At 38.7% G+C, this 25262-nt stretch overlaps 1 protein-coding gene and 1 long non-coding RNA gene across 2 annotated transcripts; both read right to left on the bottom strand.

The window, feature by feature from the left end:
• Positions 1-503: 503 nt before the first annotated feature.
• Positions 504-22193, bottom strand: LOC137085274 (uncharacterized). The gene is made up of 4 exons (XR_010906947.1): positions 22130-22193; positions 6791-6902; positions 1046-1207; positions 504-910 (listed from the first exon to the last, which is right to left on the bottom strand). It is a non-coding gene; the product is annotated as an uncharacterized lncRNA (long non-coding RNA).
• A 186-nt stretch (positions 22194-22379) lies between these two features.
• dynll2a (dynein, light chain, LC8-type 2a) lies at positions 22380-24617 on the bottom strand. The gene is made up of 3 exons (XM_067451086.1): positions 24419-24617; positions 23583-23719; positions 22380-23484 (listed from the first exon to the last, which is right to left on the bottom strand). The coding sequence occupies exons 2-3, from the start codon at positions 23712-23714 to the stop codon at positions 23347-23349; spliced, it is 270 nt and encodes an 89-aa protein (XP_067307187.1). The 5' UTR covers positions 23715-23719; positions 24419-24617; the 3' UTR covers positions 22380-23346.
• Between the last annotated feature and the right edge of the window lie 645 nt (positions 24618-25262).

Here is a 25262-nt window from a genome sequence, read left to right on the forward strand (position 1 = left end):
TGTTGAAAACATTTGTGCTGCTAATATTTTTGTGGAAACCACATTTTTTTCAGGATTCTTTAATGAATAGAAAGTACAAAAAACTGCATTATTTAAAAAAAATTTTTTTACTTTATTAAACCCTTTGATGCATCATCATGCATAATTTGATGCATTGGTGAATAAAATTAATAATACTTTGTCCTTTCAAAATAAGAACTGATAATAAAATTATAATTTTTTTAGTTGTCAAATGATTAATCACATCCTAAGTTTGTGTTATAATATATGTGTATAATTATAATGTAATTTATATGAATATAACACATTTTTCTTAAGTATATACATGCAAGTGTGTGATATATTATATATATATATATATATATATATATATATATATATATATATATATATATATATATATATATATATATATATATATATATATATATATATAAATTATGATACACAGTACACAAACACTCATACAACTCTTTAAAAAAAACTTTATTTTGGATGTGCTTAATCGCGATTAATCGTTTGACAGGACTTTGTTTTTTTTTCTTCAAGAATGTCATTTAAACAGAATGTCATGCTCTTATTAAACGCACAAGAAGAAGAGATGCCCACGTTAGAGTAACAAAAAGTGTTTTTGAAATCCAAAGATTCTGTCACCTGATGGAGTTTGGGTTCCTCGCCAGTCTCGCCTCTTGCTTGTTTAGTTGGGGATACTTAATACACAACAATATTATTGATCTGACTGTACCGATGCTGTACGCAAACTGAACTGAGCCGGACGATGACATCATTTTTTGCAGAACTGCTTTATAGATGAAATGAACTAATTTAATAACTGATGATCTTTACAACAACTGAATTAACACTGATGCATCATTTTCCTGTTGTCACTGTAGAGCTGCGTTGAAACAATCTGTAATGTATAAAGCATTTTATAAATAACGGTGACTGGACTAAAACACTGAAGTGGCCCATTATCGGGCAGTGGCAAACATTCTGATATGAGAAGCTGATTTAATACCTGGGAAGAGTTGATAGATCCTCTTACCGTGAAACATTCAATGAAGCATGAGTGACGCTGATTAACAGCCTAGATGATCTGATTGGATCACAGAGTTTCCACTGAAAGCAAATGAAGCTTTGATCTGTCCCAGAGGAAACTTGGGAGTTCTCGACTATTTAAGGATCCATTTTGAATCCAATGTTTCTCCTAAAATTGAAGAAAATAAAAACAGATGCACATGAGACAGTACCATAATAGTGAAAAGCTATTAAATTAACCTAAAAACAGATTCTTTTTGAAAGAATCTGATGAAAAACGCTGGCGTTCATATTGAATCAGACTTTTGAAAACTGACTGCGAGTCTAAAATAGATGCGGAAACAACACAGCCGAAGTCAATACAGTGCGATTCAGGCTGCAGGTTCTCCTCCCTCTGCACAAACAGGACCTGTGATTGGCCGCATTGTTGTTGAGCGTGCATGGCTGTGGCTCTCTGTCTCGGGCTTTGACCGACACACTGTTGGCTCAGTCAACACACACTAGAGAGTAAGTGTGGGTATGTGTACACTTTTCCTGAATGGTGTCCAAGTCATGAAAGTCTCCTTGTTGTGTTTATTCTTACAAGTACTAGAGGTGTGTGTAGGCCCTGTGAATCAACTGCTTTGATTTGTTAAGACCTGTCCAATCGCACAGGCTTTGAGGTTGAATTATTGGCTTGTTGCCTTCTCCGCCTCCTATAGTGACTTCTTTGTTTCTTGATATTCTTAATTATAGTGACTACATACCTGATTTGGGGAACAAGCCTACAAGACGCAGTGCAACTACAACAGGTGTTAGGTATCAAATCCTCTCTAACAGATAAAAATGCACCTATCTGAGACAATAAGGACAAATTACTCTCACAACAAATGAATGAAGCAGGTTTGGGAGGCATCTATGGAGGAGCCCCGCCTCTGTTCAGGGTCAGGATGCCCTCTTTAGCTCCTCATCAGGGCTCCATGACCCCATGCGTACACCTCCCTTTCCTTTTTGCCTGTCCCACTGCAATTCTGAACCATTACATCACACTTTTACAAGGTTTTACTATAACAAGCATGTAATTCCCCGCAGTTTGTGCTAATAAACATGCTCTATACACCTGAGATGAGCATTCAGGTGTTATTATGATGTATGGAAAAGGCATTAGACAAAAATAATTAAATAGGCTATATAAACCCAGCTACAATTCTTAAAAGGACAGTTTATGCAAAAATATATACATTCAGTCGACATTTACTTATACTCATGACAGTCCAAAGCTATACGACTTACTTTCTTCATTGTCTCAGTGTTTTTTGTTCATTCATTGAAAGTCATTGGTGCCAGATAGCACAGCACATTTTTAGGGGTCTAGTGGAGACCATGCCCCGACGGGTCAGGGCTATTAAAAATATTAGGAAGGTGGTCAAAATGTTATGCCTGATTTTGGTTCAGCACATCCCAAAGATGCTCGACTGGATTGAGATCTAGAGAATTTGGAGGGCAAGTCAACACCTCAAACTCATTGTTGTGCTCCTCAAACCATTCCTGAATCATTTCTGCTTTGTGGCAGGGCAAATTATCCTACTGAAAGAGGCCACAGCCACCAGGGAATACCATGGTCTGCAACAATGATTAAGTAGGTGGTACGAGTCAAAGTAACATACACATAGATGGCAGGACCCCAGGTTTCAGAACATTGCCCAAAGCATCAAACTGCCTCCACTGGTTTAACTTTCTTCCATAATGCATCCTGGTGCCATTTGGTCCCCAGGTAAGTGACGTACCCGGCCACCCATGTAATCTAAAAAAAAAAAAACGTTATTCATCAGACCAGGCCATCCTTTTCCATTGCTCCGTGGTCCAGTTCTAATGCTCCCGTGTCCACTGTTGGCACTTTCGGCAAAAGAAAGGGGTCAGCGTGGGCACCCTGACTGGTCTGTGGCTATGCAGCCCCATACGCAACTGTGATGCACTGTGTATTCTGACACCTTTCTATCAGAACCAGCATTCACTTATTCACGTATGCAATTTCAGCTACAGTAGCTCGTCTGTTTGATCGGAACATACGGCCTGCCTTCGCTCCCCACGTGCATCAATGAGCCTTGGCCGCCCATGACCCTGTCGCCGTTTCACCACTGTTCCTTCCTTGAACCACTTTTGATAGATACTGACCACTGCAGACCAGGTACACTCCATAAGAGCTGCAGGTTTAGAGATGTTCTGACCCAGCCGTCTAGTCATCACAGTTTGGCTCTTGTCAAACTCACTCCAACCGTTACACTTTTCAATTTTGAGGGCAAAATTTTACTTGCTGCCTAATATATCCCACCCACTAACAGGTGCCGTGATGAAGAGATAATCAGTGTTATTCTCTTCACCTATGTGTGTGTGTGTGTGTGTGTGTATACAGACACAGACACACATACACACACGTTTGTTTTTGTGACATATGAGGACATTCCGTAGGCGTAATGGTTTTTATACCGTACAAACCGTATTTTCTATCCCCTTACACTGCCTCTGCCCCTAAACCTACCCATCACAGGAAACATTCTGCATTTTTACTTTCTCAAAAAAACTCATCCTGTATGATTTATAAGCATTTTGAAAAGTGGGGACATGGCCAATGTCCTCATATTTCACCCTCTCCTTGTAATACCTGTCATACCTATGTCATTATACACATTTGTGTCCTCATTTCACAAAAACATGTGACCCCCCCCCCCCCCCCCCCCCACACACACACACACACACAAAACTATACAAACTGTACATTCTATCTCCCTACACTGCCCCTGTTCCTAAAACGACCCATCACAGGAAACATTCTGCATTTTTACTTTCTTAAAAAAAAAAAAAGAAAAAAAAGAATCCTGTATGATTTATAAGCCTTTTTGAAAAGTAATGTAGGTGATCTCAGATTTTACTATCCTTATGGTGACATTTGGTCCCCACAATGTAATATAAACAAGGGCATGGGCGCGCGCACGCGCGCACACACACACACACACACACACACAGACACACACACACACACACACACACACACAGACACACACACACACACACACACACACACACACACACACACACACACACACACACACACACACACACACACACACACACACACACAGTACTAAGTAAATAAATAATTATTTAATACAACAATAATCATATTGCTTGATGATCTCACATCTGTCGTCACAGATATATCAATAGACTGATCTTAATCAAATCTCACATCAGAAGAGAAACAAATAGACCCCTGAGTCATCGGTATATAAATTAATCAATTTGAATAATTCTTATAAATTTGGTTAATTACTATCTGCAAACACTATCTCATCATCTATTTGACGGTGTTTTTAACCTTCATGTTTCTTAAACTTGTTGTTTCTTCAGTCCAAATGAACCTCTTATTTGCCCTACACATTATTTTAATAATGTATTCCGACCCAGTCAAGGTCTAGAAGGTAGATATTTTCTAAATACATATGCCTATTCTAACACAAAGTCATGCATTTTTAAGGGTTGTGAATTCTGGACACTATTTCTGTTTGGGGTAATTTTGATCCCTTCAAAAATAAATCAAAATACAATTAAAATATCAGGGGAGTATCTATAGTGTTTACAATACATACAATATGTTATGGGGTAGGCTATGTAATGCTATCATGTCTGATATTGATGATGAGGGAAAAAGGCTTGATGGTTAAAAAAATGTGAAACTGTTTTACTGGTGCTGGGTGTCTGTCTGGTGAAATTCCCCCAAGAAATCAAGGAACTTCAATGAACAGTTCAAACTGACTGGAAATGTTTTGGCACAGTTCATGCTCAGCGGTTCTGCCGGTACGGAGAGATGTGAATGTTGAGTCCTGTCCACCTGACTAGAGCTGGGCAATTAATCAGACAGCTGGCGCTCAGGTTAATAGCTCGCGCATATTCAAACGGAATGACTCAGAGAAAACAAATGACCCAAAAACACACATGCAGACACACTGAGGCATGAAAGGAAAGGGAAGAAATACGCCAACCAAATCCCATTCCATTTCGTCCCCCGGGCTAGAGGTGCACATCAATGATAGCGAAAGGTCACATGAGACAAATGTGTTAGCTTGGCTTTTGTTTGCTATGACTCGAGTGGCTGGAGTTGGAGGACAGTCACTTTCCAGACTACAAATTTATCGACTTCCAGTTCTATAGTCTTTGATTATTGGAATGAGGAGGTGGTTTAAATCAGTTTTTGTGTGTCACAAATGAAACTCAAACTGAAAGAAAAGGACATATGTTTAGTCTGCCAACACCCAGCCACTCCTAAACATTCCACACGTAAGACGGCCAAAGGCTCCTTACCTGTGACAGGCCACTAGACTGTGCATTTGTTAGTTAGTTATTAGTGTTTCTAGTGCGTTGCGTTTGGTTACGATTTGCATGTTCAATGGTTGTTTTAAAAGTTTAGAGAGTCTGATGAAGTTTCAGTGATTTTTGCACACTGGCCTGTTGTGTGGTGTGTGCGTCAGTCTGTTGAAGTTTCACTCACTGGCGCCACCCAGAGGTCAGAGGTAAAAGGAGTAAGAAAATAATATAAATATAATTTATTTTTTATAACCCATATGTTGCTGTTCTAGTTTTTTTTTTTTTTTTTACTATTCTTTATATTTATTAGTGTGTTAAACAAAAGTAGAGAACTATATTTTTGGGTCATTGACGTTTTTAAAATCCACATCTCATTCTTATGTTAGTATTATTCATATATTATTTATTTTTAGATTTAGATTTTTTGTTTAATTTTAATTTATATTTTAGTAATTTTAAACTTTCTATATAGCTTAAATCTGTATTTCGTTTTTTAGTAAATAAAATAAATAATTGTTATATTATTTAGCTTTTTATTTTAGATTTAAAGATTTTACTTTAATTTAAGCATATATTTTTGTAATGTGATTTTGTAACATTTATTAGTTTTTTACTGTCTATATAGCTTAAATTTGTGTTTCAGTTTTAGTTTTTTTATATTTAGTACCTTAAAAAATAAATGTTAGTAGCCTATAATTTATATATTATTTAGCTTTTATTTTAGATTTTCCTTTTGTTTATTTTAATTTTAGTTTATATTTTAGTATTTTTTGTGGGGGGGGGGGGGCTAAATTATAGATTTAATTTAATTTAATTTACCCAAGTTAACATTTCTACATTTTAACGTTTTTTATCTAATATTTAGCCTATGCTTTATTTAATTTCAGCTTTATTTCAAATAACTATTTTATTAAACAGAAAAAAGTGTAGAAATTATTTTCATTAAGAAATAATTATAATACAATTATATACAATTACAAATAATCAACAAGTAACACATTGAATTAAACATGAACCGCTGAAGTCTTTTCTTGTAACACATATTCCAATAATCATTGTTTTATTTAAAACTCTGGCAAATCACAATAAAAACTCTGGCATCTATGAATTCATTAAAAATATAAAATACAATTCATACATGCAGTAGTTTCAATGCACATCTTTGAAGAGAAAAGCCTTATCAAAGGGAATTATTTGCTATATGATATGCGGCATCATTCAGTCTTCAGCCCCAAAAAAGTTGAACAAGTTCTCAGATTCACCTTCAACCCTGAATTCAGACCTAATTCATCTTACATCTTTCCACAGACTGAAATCAAGTGCTTGTGGATTTGATCCTCCTCCTCAAATTCACTTAATGTCCTCACCTCCCACCCAACATACACACAATTAAACATTCAAAGGCAATTACCTGCATGGTTTCCTCTGCGATTAAGGCTAGGGTTTGGAGCTGCCTCATTAATGCAATGGCACGCAGGACGGCCATCAGTGGCCATGAGAAGTGGAATGTTCTTACCAAAAACCTGCAAAATACACAGCTTAGCAAAAGTACACATAGTTTTCACAGAAATACACTTCAGAAACTTTCAATTAGGCTCATTATAGGCCTGTTTGAGTTCATTAAAAAACATCTTTAAGTCAAAACTACATTTATTATTTCATTTCTTAGGTGTTCATGTAATTACAGTATATATATACTGTACACACTCACCTAAAGGATTATTAGTAACACCATACTAATACTGTGTTTGACCCCCTTTCGCCTTCAGAACTGCCTTATTTCTACGAGGCATTGTTCAACAAGGTGCTGAAAGTATTCTTTAGAAATGTTGGCCCATTTTGATAGGACAGCATCTTGCAGTTGATGGATATTAGTGGGATGCACATCCAGGGCACAAAGCTCCCGTTCCACCACATCGCAAAGATGCTCTATTGGGTTGAGATCTGGTGACTGTGGGGCCATTTTAGTACAGTCAACTCATTGTCATGTTCAAGAAACCAATTTGAAATGATTTGAGCTTTGTGACATGGTGCATTATCCTGCTGGAAGTAGCCATCAGAGGATGGGTACATGGTGGTCATAAAGGGATGGACACGGTCAGAAACAATGCTCAGGAAGGCCGTGGCATTTAAACGATGCCCAACTGGCACTAAGGTGCCTAAAGATTGTGAAATACTCAGACGTGCCCGTCTGGCACCAACAACCATGCCACACTCAAAATTGCTTAAATCACCTTTCTTTCCCATTCTGACATTCAGTTTGGAGTTCAGGAGATTATCTTGACCAGGACCACACCCCTAAATGCATTGAAGCAACTGCCATGTGATTGTTTGATTAGATAATTGCATTAATGAGAAATTAAACAGGTGTTCCTAATAATCCTTTAGGTGAGTATACACTGTAAAAAAAAAGACAAATTTTGAACTTTTGCAGTACAATCGACTTGGATGTTTAAGTTATTTCAACTTAAATTATGTTAAACTGACTTTTAAAAATGAGTTACTTCTTGTATAACTAATAAAAACAAGTTTAACCTTTCTTAACTTATTTTGATGAGTTAAAACAATGTAAAAACATATGTCATAACTTATTGAACATATAATTTTTTACAGTGTATATACAGTATATATATATATATATATATATATATATATATATATATATATATATATATATATATATATATATATATATATATATATATATATATTATTGTTATGATTATTTTTTAAACATCTAGCTGTGAGATGTCACCATCTGAAGCCTGGGAGCTTTTCTTCAAATTCTTCACAAATAGTTCCAATAGATGCTTTTACAATCACCTACAATAAAGGGCACTGAACCATCAGTTGTACAGTCTTCTGTCGTTTATAGGCAATAATGTCTACTTTTATGACAATGTAAACACAGCAATATTTTGCATGCAGCATTTTCACCTTTAAGATCTGTTCAAGGAGCCTTTTCACACCAATACTTAGTTCTTCACAAACTGAAAACAATCAAATCTGCAAAAACTGTTATATCCTATAACTCCAATATTTGGAATCTACAAGTGCTGACTTTTTACAAGTGTTGGTTTTTCTGTATTAACATGAAATAAATCCAGAGCACGAGGGACTTCTTATTGCGCCCTTAACTGTGCGGGAAAGCCAAAAAGCAACCGGTTACCTAAAGTGTCAAGATTTTTTTTCCTGTCAGCAAATTGTCGTCCTTTTCTGATGGCAGCAGTAGCAGGTTATCCATTTCCTCTTTATTTCATTTTTTTTGCCAGCTGTTAATGAATAACAGATAAGGTGAGGAATCAGCATTTCCCTTTAGCTCAGACACTAATCAATGTTTCTGCAGTGTGTGTGTATGTGTGTGAGAGATCTAAATGGAGGTATTGTCTAATGGTCACCTCACTGTAACTGTCCACAGCTAGAAGCTGCCAGCGTTCAGGATCCACTGAAACACAGTATATATGAGGAAGGTTAAGGCACTGGTTAACAGTAGTACATATTAAAAAATGGAGTCCACTGATAAGTTTGGAGGGAAAAAAGATTAATTTCTAAAAAATAAAATAAATAAAAAATTATATATATATATATATATATATATATATATATATATATATATATATATATATATATATATATATATATATATATATATATATATATATATATATATATATATAATTAGGAGTTTATTGAGGCAAACGTCGTATTTTGGAGCCTAAACTAAAGTTAATAATTTTTTTTAAATAATGTTTTATGATTTAATATATATTTTTATTTGAATATTAATATCATGTTGTTTTATTTAAATACATTTTTGGTACATTTTATTTATTTTTATTCTAAAGTTCAATATTATTATATTTTAATGAAAAAAACGCTTTGGTTTTGTTTCTCTTCATGTTTCTCTTCATGTTTATACAGTACACTTAATAACGATGGACAGAAACATTTTACAAGAAAGAAGAACATTTTCCATGTTTTTCTTTGCACACATTTATAATGATATATCATTCACAATATAAACATCATAAGTATATCTGTGGCATCAAAACATTTGACAAATAATTATTAGGCAATGAAGATGAACATCCATAGAATCTTTCCACTCCGTAAAAGGTTATTTTATAGTGGAAAGGGATCTTTAGATTATTCGAATGTTCTTCATGCAATACATATATATATTTAGAACTGAATACTGAACTGAACTCTGGGAAACCCCAAAAAGATTTAAAAGATTACACTTTATTTTAGATGGTCCACTTTACACTCTACTAGGCAACTTTGCAACTACATGTCAACTAACTCTCATTAGAGTTTTAATAGACTGTAGTAGACTGTTAGGTTTGGGTTAGTTAGAATAAGTTGACATGCTTGCAAAATTCTAAATTGGTCCATCGAAAATGCATTGTCCACACTATATTCTTAAACTAAAATAAGTCTTACCAATCCCACTTTTAAAACCTCTAAGTCTCAGTTGTTTCTCCTAAAATCAACCATAAACTCTTAAAACAGAAAATAAGACGATTGTTCACATACAGTTATAGAGATGTATACTAATTAGATTTCTGGCTTTTGTTTGTAGTCTAGGTATTTTGGCAAATCTGCATGATTTGTGATCTTTTCTGAATATCTAGAAGAAACACATGATATTACTGGGGCTTTTTTCTCAGGAGAACTACTAGAGAAGTTAGTATATAGGAGATGTCAATTGTGATTTGTCTGCATTAAAATACTGAAGGGGGCCATTTACGTATAGTTCCAGGCAACACAACCCTGCAGGTTGTGTTTACCCGTGTCGAGATGGCTGTGTTCAGAATCTCTGCACTCTAAAAAATGCTGGGTTAAAAACAACCCAAGTTGGGTTGAAAATGGACAAATGAATGAATTGGGTTTGAATGAGTCCATTCAATGGGTTCAAACAACCCATTCTCTGGGTTTGTCCATTTTCAATCCAACTTGGGTTGTTTTTAACCCAGCATTTTTTAGAGTGTGAGTGTATCTGCTTGCAATGTTCTTTTCGATGCCCCCCTGAGATCTCAATCTTGCGCAAATACCTGGCAATATGCCACCTAATGTTAAAGCCAAAGTTATCCATTATTTCATGAGTAAAGAGAAAAACTTCACACTCAATCAACCATAGTGTCTGTCCCAATGTCTCGAAACACCTTCGCCATCATCACACACAGATTAATTTAACTCTTTGCGCCTAATGTGCCATCACGCAAGACCAAAAAAAGTGCTTTGAAAAGATTCTTGTTTGCACAACAGCACCTAAAGTGAGAAAGAATCGATCGGATCTTATCAAAGTGAGAATATTTGGACAGTTTTGTTTTGTTTGATGTTGTCACTATGGTGCTGGTGGCCCTCCTTCAGAATGGACTCTGCCTTTTGTCCCTTTGCTCTCCGTCTCCACGGTCCTCTGCTCCTCCGCTAATGAATTCATCTGCACATCTCCTTTCCTCAACCAGCACATTAACCCCGACCACTGGAGCCATCCTCATGGAAAAACGGTCCCTCTCCAAGCATGGAGAGCAGCATCGGATTGACCTTTCCACCTCGGCCCCCCTCTCGACCTCTTGCTCTGAGTCTCGGTCCATCTGCATTTCAACACAGTGCCAGCGCATACTCAACCTCCTGCCCCTCACGCCTTGATACATTGTCAACAGCCCGTGGGGGTCTCAAAAACAGCCCTCCTGGGTGCCCGTACTGCATGCCACCGCATCGTTCACTACATTCAGGAATGAAATGCATGAAAGATTACTATTTTGAAGAAAGAGGGAATGAAATTGAAAGCCATTGACTTGTCCACCCCCCAGATTGATCAGACATTACTGTACCTCTTCACAAACCCCCTGCTGAGATAGACTACAAAAATACAGTTAGATACAGAGAATAGATCTAACAATTTCATGTAATTTTACTGCAAACACAGTTCATCTACTGATCTCATGTCAATTTACTGTAAAAAGTAAAAAAACTGACATTGCCAGAATTCCCTTCCACTTCACATTTGATGCTTTTTTTGTGCATTATGGTTTTGTGTTGTATCGTATTATATGTTGTTAAAGGGGGTGGTAAAACACGATTTCACTTTTTTAAATTTAGCTTGTGTGTAATGGTGCTGTTTGAGCACAAACAACATCTGCAAAGTTATGTTTAAATTTTAAAGCAAAGGGAGATATTTGCTTTCAAAGAAATCAATTTCTAAGGACTACAGCAAACGGCCGGTAGGGAACTACAGCCTTTTCCTCCAGACTAGCTGACATAAGCGGGTTCAATATTTACATGAACCCCTTCTCCGATAATATTAAATAAGGGGGGGGCGAGGCCATTTTGCAATGCCGACAACGAAACACTGTTATTTTCATCCGGATTGTAGGTCCACTTTGTTCAGCCTTCCTAGGGACGGGGGAGTTAGGGATCAATAGTTAAAATTTAAATCTCGCTCTCTATGCTGTACATTTTACAGAGTGGCACAGAATGGCCGCAAGTTCAAAGCAGGATTCGCACAACGCTTGTCCTGAAAGATGGAGAAGTTCCAACTTTAAAAACAGAAGCTGTTCACAGGCCATAACCTTTAAGAATGATTTATTTTACATACTATTTTACGCCGGATGCCCACAGCCTGTAATAACTTTACCAAACAATTAACACAATCATTTTCTACCCTGTTCCCTCACATAATGTCACATAACATATATCAGGTGCAGTGGGTGATCTTGTGTTATAAATCCAGCAGGCTCCGTCTCCCTGTCAGTATTGAAAACATGTAATGGCAGCACCCCGCCTACAGCTTGTGATAACTTACTGATTATCAAACACGTGAACTAGGCGGTTAGCGAATCAGAACACAGATGAGCCAGCTAACCAATCTGAGCCCATTGCATATTTTTGAAGGACTGGCTTCATAGAACCCAAAAAACCATCAGACCGTTTTTACAAGAAGGCACAGAGCAGTGTAAAATAATTTTAAAAAAAAACGAAGCATGAACACATTACAGTGCACCCCACAAACACAATCAGGCCTTTGTAAGAATGTGTTTTACCACCCCTTTAAATTAATATTTATTGCATTATTTTAAAATGCCATGCCAAATATTAGCTCATTTTGGATTTCATGAGAGCTGCACATTCCAAAAGAGTTGGGACAGGTAGCAATAAGGGGCTGGAAAAGTTAAATGTACATATAAGGAACAGCTGGAGCACGAATTTGCAACTTATTAGGTCAATTGGCAACATGACTGGGTATAAAAAGAGCCTCTCAGAGTGGCAGTGTCTCTCAGAAGTCAAGATGGGCAGAGGATCAACAATTCCCCCAATGCTGCAGCGAAAAATAGAGGAGCAATATCAGAAAGGAGTTTCTCAGAGAAAAATTGCAAAGAGTTTGAAGTTATCATCATCTACAGTGCATAATATCTTCCAAAGATTTAGAGCATCTGGAGCAATCTCTGTGCGTAAGGGTCAAGGCTGGAAAACCATACTGGATGCTCATGATCTTCGGCCCTTAGACGACACTGCATTACATACAGGAATGCTACTGTAATGAAAATCGCAACATGGGCTCATGAATACTTCCAGAAAACATTGTTGGTGAACACAATCCACCGTGCCATTCGCCGTTGCCGGCTAAAACTCTATAGGTCAAAAAACAAACCATTTCTAAACATGATCCAGAAGTGCAGATGTTTTTTTTCTGTGCCAAGGCTCATTTAAAATGGACTGTGGCAAAGTGGAAAACAGTTTTGTGGTCAGATGAATCAAAATGTGAAGTTCTTTTTGGAAAACTGGGACGCCATGTCATCCGGACTAAAGAGGACAAGGACAATCCAAGTTGGTACCAGCACTCAGTTCAGAAGCCTGCGTCTCTGATGGTATGGGGTTGCATGAGTGTCTGTGGCATGGGCAGCTTACACATCTGGAAAGGCACCATCAATGCTGAAAGGTATATCCAAGTTCTACAACAACATATGCTCCCATCTAGACTTCGTCTCTATTAGGGAAGACCTTGCATTTTTCAACAAGACAATGCCAGACCACATACTGCATCAATTACAACATCATGGCTTTGTAGAAGAAGGATCCGGTTACTGAAATGGCCAGCCTGCAGTCCAGATCTTTCAACCATAGAAAACATTTGGCGGATCATAAAGAGGAAGATGCGACAAAGAAGACTAAACTATTCCTAAACTTGAGCAACTTGTCTCCTCAGTCCCCAGATGTTTGCAGATGTTATAAAAAGAAGAGGGGATGCCACACAGTGGTCAATATGGCCTTGTCCTAACTTTTTTGAGATGCCATTAAAATGTAAAATCAACTCATTTTTCCCTTAAAATTATCTATAAATGCATCTATGTTGCATTCTAAATAAAATATTGAAATTTCCACATCGAATGCTGTTTTTATTCACAATTTGTACAGTCACAACTTTTTTGGAATCAGGTTTGTATAAGGCAGCAACTGAATGTAAAGGGTTAATTCACCCAAAAATGAAAATTCTGTCATTAATTACTCACCCTCATGTCGTTCCAAACCCATAAGACCTTTGTTCATCTTCAGAACACACATTAAGATATTTTTTTTATGAAATCCGAGAGCTCTCTCTATAGACAGATATTTAATTAACACTCTCAAGGTCCAGAAAGGTATTCAAGACATAAAGGTGCCCTAGAATGAAAAATGTAATTAACCTTGCCATAGTAAAATAATAAGAGTTCAGTACATGGACATCACATACTGTGAGTCTCAAAACACCATTGCCTCCTCCTTCTTATGTAAATCTCATGCATGAAAAACACCACGGAAAAATAGGCAAATCTCAACATAACACCAACTGTGACGTAGCCTAGAAATCTAGACGCACCCTAGCGGCAGCAAATTTAATCTGCCCGCAAGTGTCGTCTAGGAACTCTCAATACCCTTCTGAGCTGTATTCCTCACAATCTGGACGGGCCAATCACGTCGTATATAGAGTCGGCGGGCGGGGCCATAATGACGACGGCCGAGTTGCTTTTGCGTGCTTCTAGTAAACACAGAAACTGGCGAACGGCGGCGGTCTTTCGAATCAGCTTTGACCGTGACTCGGGAAGACTTGGAGTTAAACTTTTTTCTGAGAAAAGAACAAAGAACGGCACTGAAGTCATTCTTAAAAAGGGAAGATGTGTTCGGCGTTTAGCCGACCGGATATGTTGAATGTTTAATCTATCAACAAGCTCTGTTTCACCTTCGTTGCTCTGGTTGGTTGTAGCGCTATCCTATCGCGTGCAGAGGGAGTTTGAAAGACAACCGTTTATCCCGCCCCTCGGATTGAGCCCTTGTGGTGTGGCAGGCAGCGGGGCGAGGGACCGCGAGAGCGGGCCGGTGATTAATGTTCACGAGTGCCAGCTGCGTGGCACACCGGTCTCGTCTCGCGGCCATGTGACGGGAGCATATAAGGAGGAGCAAGGACAGCGGAAGACGAGAGAGGACCAGGCCTGGATTTTAAGTTATGTTTTGTTTTTGTGTTATTATGTGTTTGTGGGCAGTCGTCCGTGAGGGGCTGCCCACCTTTTATTTTGTGTGTTCGCGGGCAGTCGTCTGTGAGGGGCTGCCCACGGTTTTACTTTCATTTTGTTTATTTCTTTTGAATAAAGTTTGTTGAACGTTCGCCGGTTCCCGCCTCCTTCCTTCCCATGAACGAACTTCTCTACATTGGTGCCGAAACCCGGGAGGAAGGAGGGACGCGCTGTCGGAGAGCCCTCGCTGCTGAGGGGGATCGCGGTGCTGAGGAGTTCGGGCAGCGCGGATGATGAAAGACCGCGAGGGCTGCCCGAGGCGATGGTGCTGGAGCGAGAAAGGTGGGACAGAGACCTCGCTGCCGTGCCCCTGGGTCGAGGTGGGGTGGCTGCCGTCCGAGAGGGAGCGGAGGAGTCGCCGCGCTTGCCGTGAGCCGGAGCCTGCTGCCATCCGCCTGAGAGGGGAGGAGCAGGGAGCGCGGGGCTCGCTGCCGGGTCCCTCAGAAGGAGGAGTCACCGCCGGCCGCCAGGGGGCGGAGGAGGATCGAGCTGCCCACCAGGCGTCCAGTGCCATCGCACAGCACCGCGAGGAAGAGCCTCTCGGCGGGCGGAGGGCCGAACGGCAGTGTGTCTGGGAACCGGACCAGAATTTTTTTTTTTCCTCTTTCTTTCTTTTTTCCCTCTCTCCCCTCTCTCATCCGCGGGCTCCTCGTGCTCCCGTCTACATCTCTCTCGCCTCTCTGTCCCGCCGTGATCGGCCCCCCCCCGGGAGAGAGAGGGGGGGGGGGGGAGTAGAGCGCAGTCTCGGGAGTGCCCCCCGGCCTGCGAGGGGAGATGGGGGTATGTGGTGTGGCAGGCAGCGGGGCGAGGGACCGCGAGAGCGGGCCGGTGATTAATGTTCACGAGTGCCAGCTGCGTGGCACACCGGTCTCGTCTCGCGGCCATGTGACGGGAGCATATAAGGAGGAGCAAGGACAGCGGAAGACGAGAGAGGACCAGGCCTGGATTTTAAGTTATGTTTTGTTTTTGTGTTATTATGTGTTTGTGGGCAGTCGTCCGTGAGGGGCTGCCCACCTTTTATTTTGTGTGTTCGCGGGCAGTCGTCCGTGAGGGGCTGCCCGCGGTTTTACTTTCATTTTGTTTATTTCTTTTGAATAAAGTTTGTTGAACGTTCGCCGGCTCCCGCCTCCTTCCTTCCCATGAACGAACTTCTCTACAGCCCTGTCTATGGTGAGTTTCCAGACCAAACATCTTGATGTGGGACTGGCTTGTCAGGCTAACTGTGACGCAATCGCTGGGATCATTAATATGTACGTCCCCAACATTTGCATATGGAAGCACATGTTCATTGTCAGGGGGAACTGCACAGTCATCGGGAGTTCAGCAGGTAAACAAGCGTCACGCGAGGACAGCGAAAATAGCAGATCATGGACACAAATGTCATGTTCCAGGCTGTGCAGGGGACGTGAGGACTTTTTATTCCACAATTTTCCCACAGATAAAAAAATGTCAATAGTCATGGTTGATGTTTATTATAATCGGATACCGCAACAATTGAATTCAAAATCATTCATTTGCTCGGCCCATTTTACCGCGGACAGTTTTTCTAACATGGGACAATATACAGCTTCGCTCAGCATCTAAAACAGAAGAAAGGGGCAATTACAACTGTATTGCTGCAAGCAGTAAGTAGTGATTTATCTACTTATTGACTGTTTAAACTATTTCTGATTAAATTGAAAGTTTCTTAGAGACAGCATTGTCTAGATAATGCAAGATGCAGTAACACAGGAAACTATAAAAACGAGGAAATAGTGTGTCTAATGACAAAGGTTAATATTATTTTGCATTTTATATTTTCTCGTATTTCAGAGCACATCATGGTCACTGCATAGCCTACATTGTGACTAACGTTATATAAACATGCAATATCGTTGATGAAAAAAGACGAGTCTAAAATGTAGTTTAAAAAATAAAAATCCCCCAATCAGAGCTTTTCTGTAAAAAGAGCACATGCACTATTCTGTGTTTTACCTAAACATGTGCATCTCTCTCTCTCTGAAAACACCAACAAACAAGTAAGCTGCATTTTAGCAATCTATGTTTGAGATGTTCTGCTTAAAGTGTCATCAAGTCGGTCTGTGTTCTGTCAGGACTCAAGAGGCGTTGAACAACTGAACTTGTGTGAGCTGCTAAAATAAGTCAATCAGAACAGAGCTCAACATTAATATTCATGACCCTTCCAAATAAGGCAAAAACAATTTCTAGGGTTGTAAATGGACCTATTAAACTGTATCGGGACAATTTTTGCCTTTAAATAAGCCACACACCCTCTATGTAGATATCAGAGAACAATTTAACATATTGTTTCAAATCATTCTAGGGCACCTTTAAAATCATCCATGTGTCTCCAGTGGTTCAAACTATTTCCAAACTAAATAACATGAACCTGATATTTCATCTCACACAGCTGTGAGACATAGTTGCATACTTCTTGTTCATATGAAAATTAAAAATATGAGTAGAAAAATTGTCTATAAATAAATAGGTCTAAAAGAATGTTAACACATTTTTGTAATTTGCTGTATATAAATGCCAAATACTGGATCACATTTATGTCACTTCTAAAAAAAAGATCTATACATTTTTAAATATATATTTTTCAAAATATGAAAAGAATAGTTCACTGAACTGTTAAGAAACTTATAATTAGGTAGAAATTTAATTATTAAATTATTGAATTAATCCTAACATTTTGATGATTAGACACTTTACAAGACAAAACTACAAATGGATTTTTTTTTTTTTAAATATCTCATTCCTTTGATTTACCACAACAATATTTTGGATTAAACCTTAACCGAATCTCCCGTCTCCACATCAGTGCAATGCAAACATGAGCGAATGACACAGAGAGAAGGAGATCCTGCGGCGAATCACTCATTGAGCGTGGAACGAAGCCCAGGTTTCTCAGGAACACTCATAAAGCGTTGCACCGCTTTACAACCCCATTGCTCAACATCACATGCCTTGAAAGATGGGATATTACCTGAGATAAGGCAAGAGGGATCAGGCTTGGCACCAATCTGACCTCTCCCTCCATCCCTTCACACACAACCACAGGGAGTGGGACATTTTCATAAGGGGGGTTCCAGACCTCCTAGGGCTTCCTGAATGACATTAAAAGTCAAGCACTGATGCACAGTAGCTATGTGACATATTTGCTAAAACTCTCTCCCTGAATCACTGATCCAGGACTTTAATACGCCTTGCTGGAAAGTAGTCGAGAGCGAGATGTTTTGCCGAAATCAAAGAGGATCAGTGCGGTACCGCAAGGACTGTGTCACTTGTAGATTCTATAAATCATGTCTCTGTGATAAGCTAATTGCCTTATCCTTGACAGCAGCTCACTGAGAAAGCAATAAAGGGGCAGGATTACAAGATGTAGAACCATAAAGAGCTGGAGAAAGAGGGAAGAGGGAATGAAGCAAGAGAAAAGCACATGTAGAAAGTGGGACTAAACTAGCAAGGCAGCTGGATGTTTTTCTTTGCCTTTGTTCTGCCTGAAGGATCTCAAAGCCTGATGAAAATAACTGAAAAGGCACCAAGTAATCCTATCAGGATAATGTAGATCCAGGAAGTAACTATTCCTTCCTTGTCTGTTCATAGAGTGTGGAATCAAGGTCAAGAGGAGAACAACTATCAAGACTGTTGAAGCCTCATAAAAGACTTGTGTACCTTTACCCTGTTTCCCGTAGTTCCACTGACACTGTTGGCCAACACAATCTCAAACAATGTTACAAAGAATCTCCTTCTATACTCACATACCACATTCAAATGTTTTGGGGTGGTACGATAAAAAAAAAAGTTTCTTATGCTCACAAGATCAGTAAAAAAGTGCAGTAAAATCAACAAAATTGTGAAATATTACAATTTTAAATAATTGTTTTTCTATTTGAATATTTTAAAATGTAATTTATTCCTGTGATGACAAAGTTGAATTGTCATTACTCCAGTCTTCGGTGTCGTATGCCCCTTCAAAAGTCATTCTGATTTGCTGCTCAAGAAACATTTCTTATTATTATTATCAGTCGAAAACAGTTGTGCTGCGACGTATTTTTGTTAAAACTTTTCAGGATTCTTTGATGAATAGAAAGCTCAAACTGCAGCATGAGGAGCAGCACTTTTAACATTATAAACATTTGTACTGTCAGTTTTGAACGAGAGCCCCCATTCTCATAAGAGTCTCACATTATTGAAAATGACATGCTATTTAAGGAAATGAAATTTAGTGGAGTCAAAAGTAAAGGCCTGTTTTACACTAAGGACGATAACTATAAAGAAAACGATAAAGATAGAGTTCTCAAAATCATTCTCTATATTAAAGAATAGCAGAGTTCTGAGGCGTTCTGACATAGTGCTTCGAAAGCGTCAACACCTTAGGAGACACAGAAATGAAGAAATTGTTAAATAAAGTGGTTATTTTGTTTTTTCAGCACAAAATGTATTCTCGCCGCTTAATAACATTAAGGTTGAACCACTGTAGTCACATCTGGACTTTGAAATTGTTAATTAAATATCTGTCTATGAAGGGGTTAGAAAGCTCTCAGATTTCATAAAAAAATATCTTCATTTGTGTTCCGAAGAAGAACAAAGGTCTTACAGGTTTAGAACGACATGAGTGTGAGTAATTAATGACAGAACTTTCACTTTTGGCTGAACTATCCCTTTAAGATATTAAGGATGTATAAACTTATAAAGTAAATTTTGTTAATTTTAAAAATCGCATGAAGATAATAAATGTGACCAAATAACCATTTGAAAAAATTAAAATATGTTGCAATATGGATGTAAGAGGATCTGTCAGGTCGATGGCAGTTGGCCTGAAGTGCAAGTGTTCAGCGTGACTGCCTCAGACATTTCCTGCATTGCTTTGTTCGGCCCCATGGCTGCCACTCAATTTAAAGCAAAGCTATTAGAACAAACTGCTCTTGGGGGCACAAAGGTAGATTGGGCATGACGCTACGAAGCTAATCGTCCAAATGTCCCCTGTGCAAGGACAAACTTTGAGGGCTGAGGACAACTGATCCAAAATGTAAAAGAGGATCTAAAGAAATCTGAGAATGTGTCATTTGATCTAAAGAAAAGCAGAAAGACAAATTTACATTTTAAATAAAGAATGTTCTTTTGAATATCCTATTAATCAAAAAGTCTCATATCGCCATATTAAGCAGCTTATGAATGTTTTCAACATGTGAGTGAGCAGCAAATCGGCATATTAGAATGATCAATATTTTTTTACGGATCATGTGACACTTAAAGCTACACTGTGTGATATTTTCCCCCATCTAGCGGTGAAAAGGTATATGACCATCAAGTGAATAATAGTTTTTGTTCCTCTCAATTATGATTTCGTTTTAACAAAAAAATTCTATGGTGGCCGATTTAGTCCAAGATTAACATGGCAATCCCCCTCTTCACATTCGACACGGTGCCATCGAGTGTTAAAACGCGAAAGGCGAAGCTTGAATTTATGGGTATGTCCCTCTTTGGCTAATGTACTTTCAAGATGGAGGGGCAACATGGCGACCAGCATTCAAACCCCTCACCCGTATGTATTTTCAATGGCATATTATAAACTTACGAGATTGTTTTATTACTTCAAAGAAGTAAACATACATTAATGAGCACATATTTTTTAAAGAACTAAGTGTTTTTAGCTAAGAATAAACTAAAAAAGTTACACAGTGTAGCTTTAAGACTGGAATAATGATGCTGAAAAGATGGACGGATGGATGGACAGAAAGACTGACAGGCAGGCAGGTATAGATAGACAGATGGATGGACAGATACAATGAGACGCTTAAAAAAAATGATGTGATGTATTTTTCTAGTTCTAAAACTTCCTCTTTTTTACTTTCTCTTCTGCCTCAACTGAACAGCATAATTAGCCTCTTTTTAATAAAACAAGAAGTGAGGAAATCATTAACTCTCCAGGGGAAATCCTGTCTGTCTTATCCATTCCAGTCTACAACTATCCCAGTTCCTTCTTGACATCACCATAAGAACCATGTGATCTTGATAAGGACCATGTGCAGTTGCATTAAAAGGAGCATCTTCATTTTTTGTGGTTTGCATAACTTGATATCAGAAGATGGAACTTTTCCAACAATCAGACATAAGGCACAGACGCATTTATCATCATGTCAAAATACAACTATTCCATTTGATAATTATGAGCCTAAAAATGTATAAAATAACCTAATATGACTCTAGCAAATACGGCAACTGTTGATTAAATACTTACCCTTCCAAAGCACTTTACCCGGCTTCACACAGAAAAATAGGGTGTCAAAATTGTACCTTTAGGGGTACAACAGCTTGTCGCTGGGGCAGTACCCTTAAAAGGACAACTTTGTACCATTTTTACCACAAAAAGGTTCAAAGTAGTACCTTAAGTTACACATTTGTACTCAAAGGTACTAAAATGCACCTTTTAGGTACAAAGATGTCCATTTAAGGGTACTGCCCAAGTGACAAGCTGTTGTACCCCTAAAGGTACAATTTTGACACCCTATTTTTCTTTGTGTAGGAATAAACTTGCAAAACTGCCACAGCCTTAAAATCAGAATGAGAAAGACAAAGAAAGAGTCATGCTTCAGCACATCTTATCACACATAATGGGCTGTAAAAGAACCCGAAGACCTAAGCTCCTCAGGCACGATTAGTATCTGCTTCACGTGATTAGCTTCAGCAACTTAATGGTGTCACACCAAAACCTGCACAGGACGAGTGCACAAATACCAAAATACCACCAAAACAATATTAGTACAATGTAACGTTATGTAAATAAATCCTATACAGAGTGGAAAGATATAGGTTGCTTGCAATGAAGGCATGTTGACCTTTGCCCCATGGAAAGAATTATACATATAAACCTGAGATTACTATCCATCTATCTATCTATCTATCTATCTATCTATCTATCTATCTATCTATCTATCTGCTTTCCTATCTATTCATCCATCATCCAATATATCGTATCTTAGTGTTTAAAATTTGTCCTAAAAAACTTTCTTTACAAGGTTAACAGTCCTCCTAAAAATGTTTGGAACTGTATTATAAAAACCGCCTGTATATCTTTTGACTTGATTATCGTCATTACGACGCCATAACACTAAGGCTCGTAGACGTAAAATTTCCTCATAATTATTTTTGTAGAAATAGCAGGTGTGTTGAAGTTTTGACCTGTCTCTCACCATTTTAAACGCATGTTTTCCGTGTCAGCAACAGCAGCCCGTCAGGCTGTACGTTAGGCCTCAGTCAGAGATGTTGTGCGATGAGAGCGCGCCCTCTAACGGCTCAGCGCTGATAATGGCCGCTGCAGGCCCTGGATGAACATCAATCTCTAGGCCCAGATATATATATATATATATATATATATATATATATATATATATATATATATATATATATATATATATAAAAACAGAATAGGCAAACACAAAATCTTTTAATCACGATTTAATGAATCTGACAGGCCGCTTTTGTCAATGGCGGTACCGAAGAGGGCATAGGGCATATATGCTGTGTAAACTATACAGTCATATGATCAAGTGCAGACATCAGAGTTTCAACAACAAAAAAAAGCTAAAACAAGACACATGCAAATTAATTCTAAACCTAAATAGCAGAACAGCAGACAGGAAGACGGCAAATACATCTGTTGGGCAACCAGACCTTAACTAATTACATTCAGAAACCTGTCCTGCAGACGACTACACAAAAAGACTTAACAACCTGTTAGTAGCTTGATGGAGTTAGGATTTTGTAATATGACTTACATGGTGTTTTTTTGCTCTTAAACTTTATTTTATACATCTCAATTACATACATCTAATCCATTGTATATTCAGATTCCAAAATTCAACACTAGCTCTCTCAAACGAAACACCTCAAACATCAAATGAAAAGAAAATATACATTTACTGCAGAGGTAATCAGACAAAAAATTCCTTCTAGAACAACAGAATGCGTCAAATCAAACTATACAGACGCGCCTCCATACAACCAAATGTGCTTCTATGCTTTGCCCCAATACCCCAAAAATGACATACAGCGCATGGCATTTCAATATATTACAGCACTAAGTCACCAAAAATATATCCATTTATAGCAGACATATGTGCTGGTCAATACTTAACATTTTCTGACTTCCTTTATTATTTTAATTTTTTACAACATATGCGCTAGGAAAAACCTGCAAGGACCATTAACAAAAACTTGGGGCCTCTAATGAAAAGCAATTTAACTGCAACATGTACACAAGTAGTATGGGATATGATCCATGCAGTTGTGCACAGCCAGCATAGTCATGGTATGGTCTCGTTTAATATTCGTAGATGACATCAGCCACCAGTGCATCACAGTCTTCATTGGAGATACATTCTACGGTCTGGTCTGGTCCGGTCTGGACTCAGCCAGACTTGAAGAGGAGAATGGCCACCTGGCCCAAGTAGAAGTAGATGAAGTGTTTTGTCTCATGGGTCACGTAGCTGCCGAAGTTCCTTCCCACAATGCAATGCCACGTGGGATTGTATTTCTTATCGAACTCCTGTAACACGAGACAACGTGGTTTTAGGACACAGAAAATGCAAACGCGACAAAAATACACGACAGGAGTGCAAGATGACGGAGTGGCTCAAATCTCACCTTTTTGATGTATGCGGCAATGTCCTTCTCTATGTTGTATTTCTCCATGGCCTGCGTGGCACAGTCCACAGCATCCTGCTGCATGTCTTCAGACATGTCTGCGTTTTTGATCACAGCCTTCCTGTCGGTCATGGTGCCTGAAAACATAAAGACCAACCTGGTTAAAGTCGAAACAGTGGGGCCTTTCATGGGTGCTTCTTCCCTGACAATAGCAGGTAAATTCCTGACAGAAAGCCATCAACTGAGAGGATCTGATTTGTTAAGGTAATTCAAATGACACTAGATACTTCAATGAGAACCAAGCAGGTCTTTAAATCCAACACCATCATGTGCAGCTAGTGCATACTAGTAATGCTAGGGCCAGTCAAACTGCTCAAATCCTGTATATAAAAGTGCTTAAGTAGCAAAACTAATACTGGGATCCATGTGGCCCAAATGCATACAGGCAAAACTACTAGAGAAACGCTGAAAGATCATGCACAGATACGTCAGAACTGTTGGTTTAGCACTCAAACTAATAATCATGATGGCAATCGACTGAATCACGGTTTAAGGTCTGGATCATCTATCAAGTCATTGACAGGTCAGGATGGAGGAATGCTACGTCACACCTCCATTCACAGCGTGCGCGTTTGATGCTCCAGCAAATCAATGAAACGCAGGTGCACGCGGCGTTCTCATGGTAGCGTCTTTATTTCAACGATAAATGCATCTTTGCTAAAGCGATTGTAATATCGTGTGAGAGAGAAAATACGGGGTTTAAATATCTAAAACGAAAACATTTAGGCTCAAAATGCATGCGAGATCACTCGAGATGGTGTAACTATTCCACTCACCTGTCAACAATATTTGGCAAGAGAAATTTGCAATTCAAAACAGTCGCCGTACGAGCTTTCGTCGTTTCGGATGTCCCTTTGACGCTAGGAGAAGAACATAAGGATCAAGTCAAACGCCGACTGGTGCCCGCGCTAAAATCCCTGGCTCTTCACAATGCCGTCCTACACAGCGCTCGCCATTGGCTGCAGACCAGCCGCTCCCTGCGCCCCTCTGCCAGCATCTTATTTCATCCCACAATGCATCTTTAACCGGAGACCACAGGGAAATGTGCTTGTTTGGGTATAAGCTTCAGGACTGTGTAGGCCAGGAAATAGCTTAAATTAGACTCGGTGGACCTTCACAATGAAAACACGTCACAATAAATTATTGCAAGGTTAGAGGTATCATTGTGCCTCTCATGCTCAGTCCCACACAGTGTAATGTTACTAAAAAAATGAATAATGTAATGACTGTCTCCGATTCGTCTTCATAGTTTATTTCCGATTTCTACATAATAATTCAGTTCTTACAGATAATTGCACTTCTATACTAGCCTATCCATGTAGTATAAACATATCCAATATTAGTTATTCTAACTACATAATAGGAATACGATTGCTTGTCATGAAATTCCACTGATTACAAAACTCACGTTGGCATCTCGACATAAAGTTAGTTATTTTTTTACAATGTACATGATGACTTATGTAACAAGTCGCGGTTCATTCAGTGACCGCTTTAAAAAATGTATTCACAATAAAATAGTCAGCTCACGCCACAAGTTATTATGAGAATCGCAATGCATTGATATTGGTCGGACTATTTTTCTCTCTCCATGTAATTGTTTACCCTAACTACTGTTTA

The sequence above is a fragment of the Pseudorasbora parva genome, chromosome 8, assembly GCF_024679245.1.
Source record: "Pseudorasbora parva isolate DD20220531a chromosome 8, ASM2467924v1, whole genome shotgun sequence".
In the NCBI taxonomy this organism is placed as follows: domain Eukaryota; kingdom Metazoa; phylum Chordata; class Actinopteri; order Cypriniformes; family Gobionidae; genus Pseudorasbora; species Pseudorasbora parva.

Bases quoted from the DNA above. Each gene is read 5' to 3' on its own strand.
- dynll2a (XM_067451086.1), bottom strand. From the start codon at position 23,714: ATGACCGACAGGAAGGCTGTGATCAAAAACGCAGACATGTCTGAAGAC. The intron at 23,485-23,582 runs GTGAGATTTGAG...CTCGTGTTACAG, and splicing joins TTGCCGCATACATCAAAAAG to GAGTTCGATAAGAAATACAA.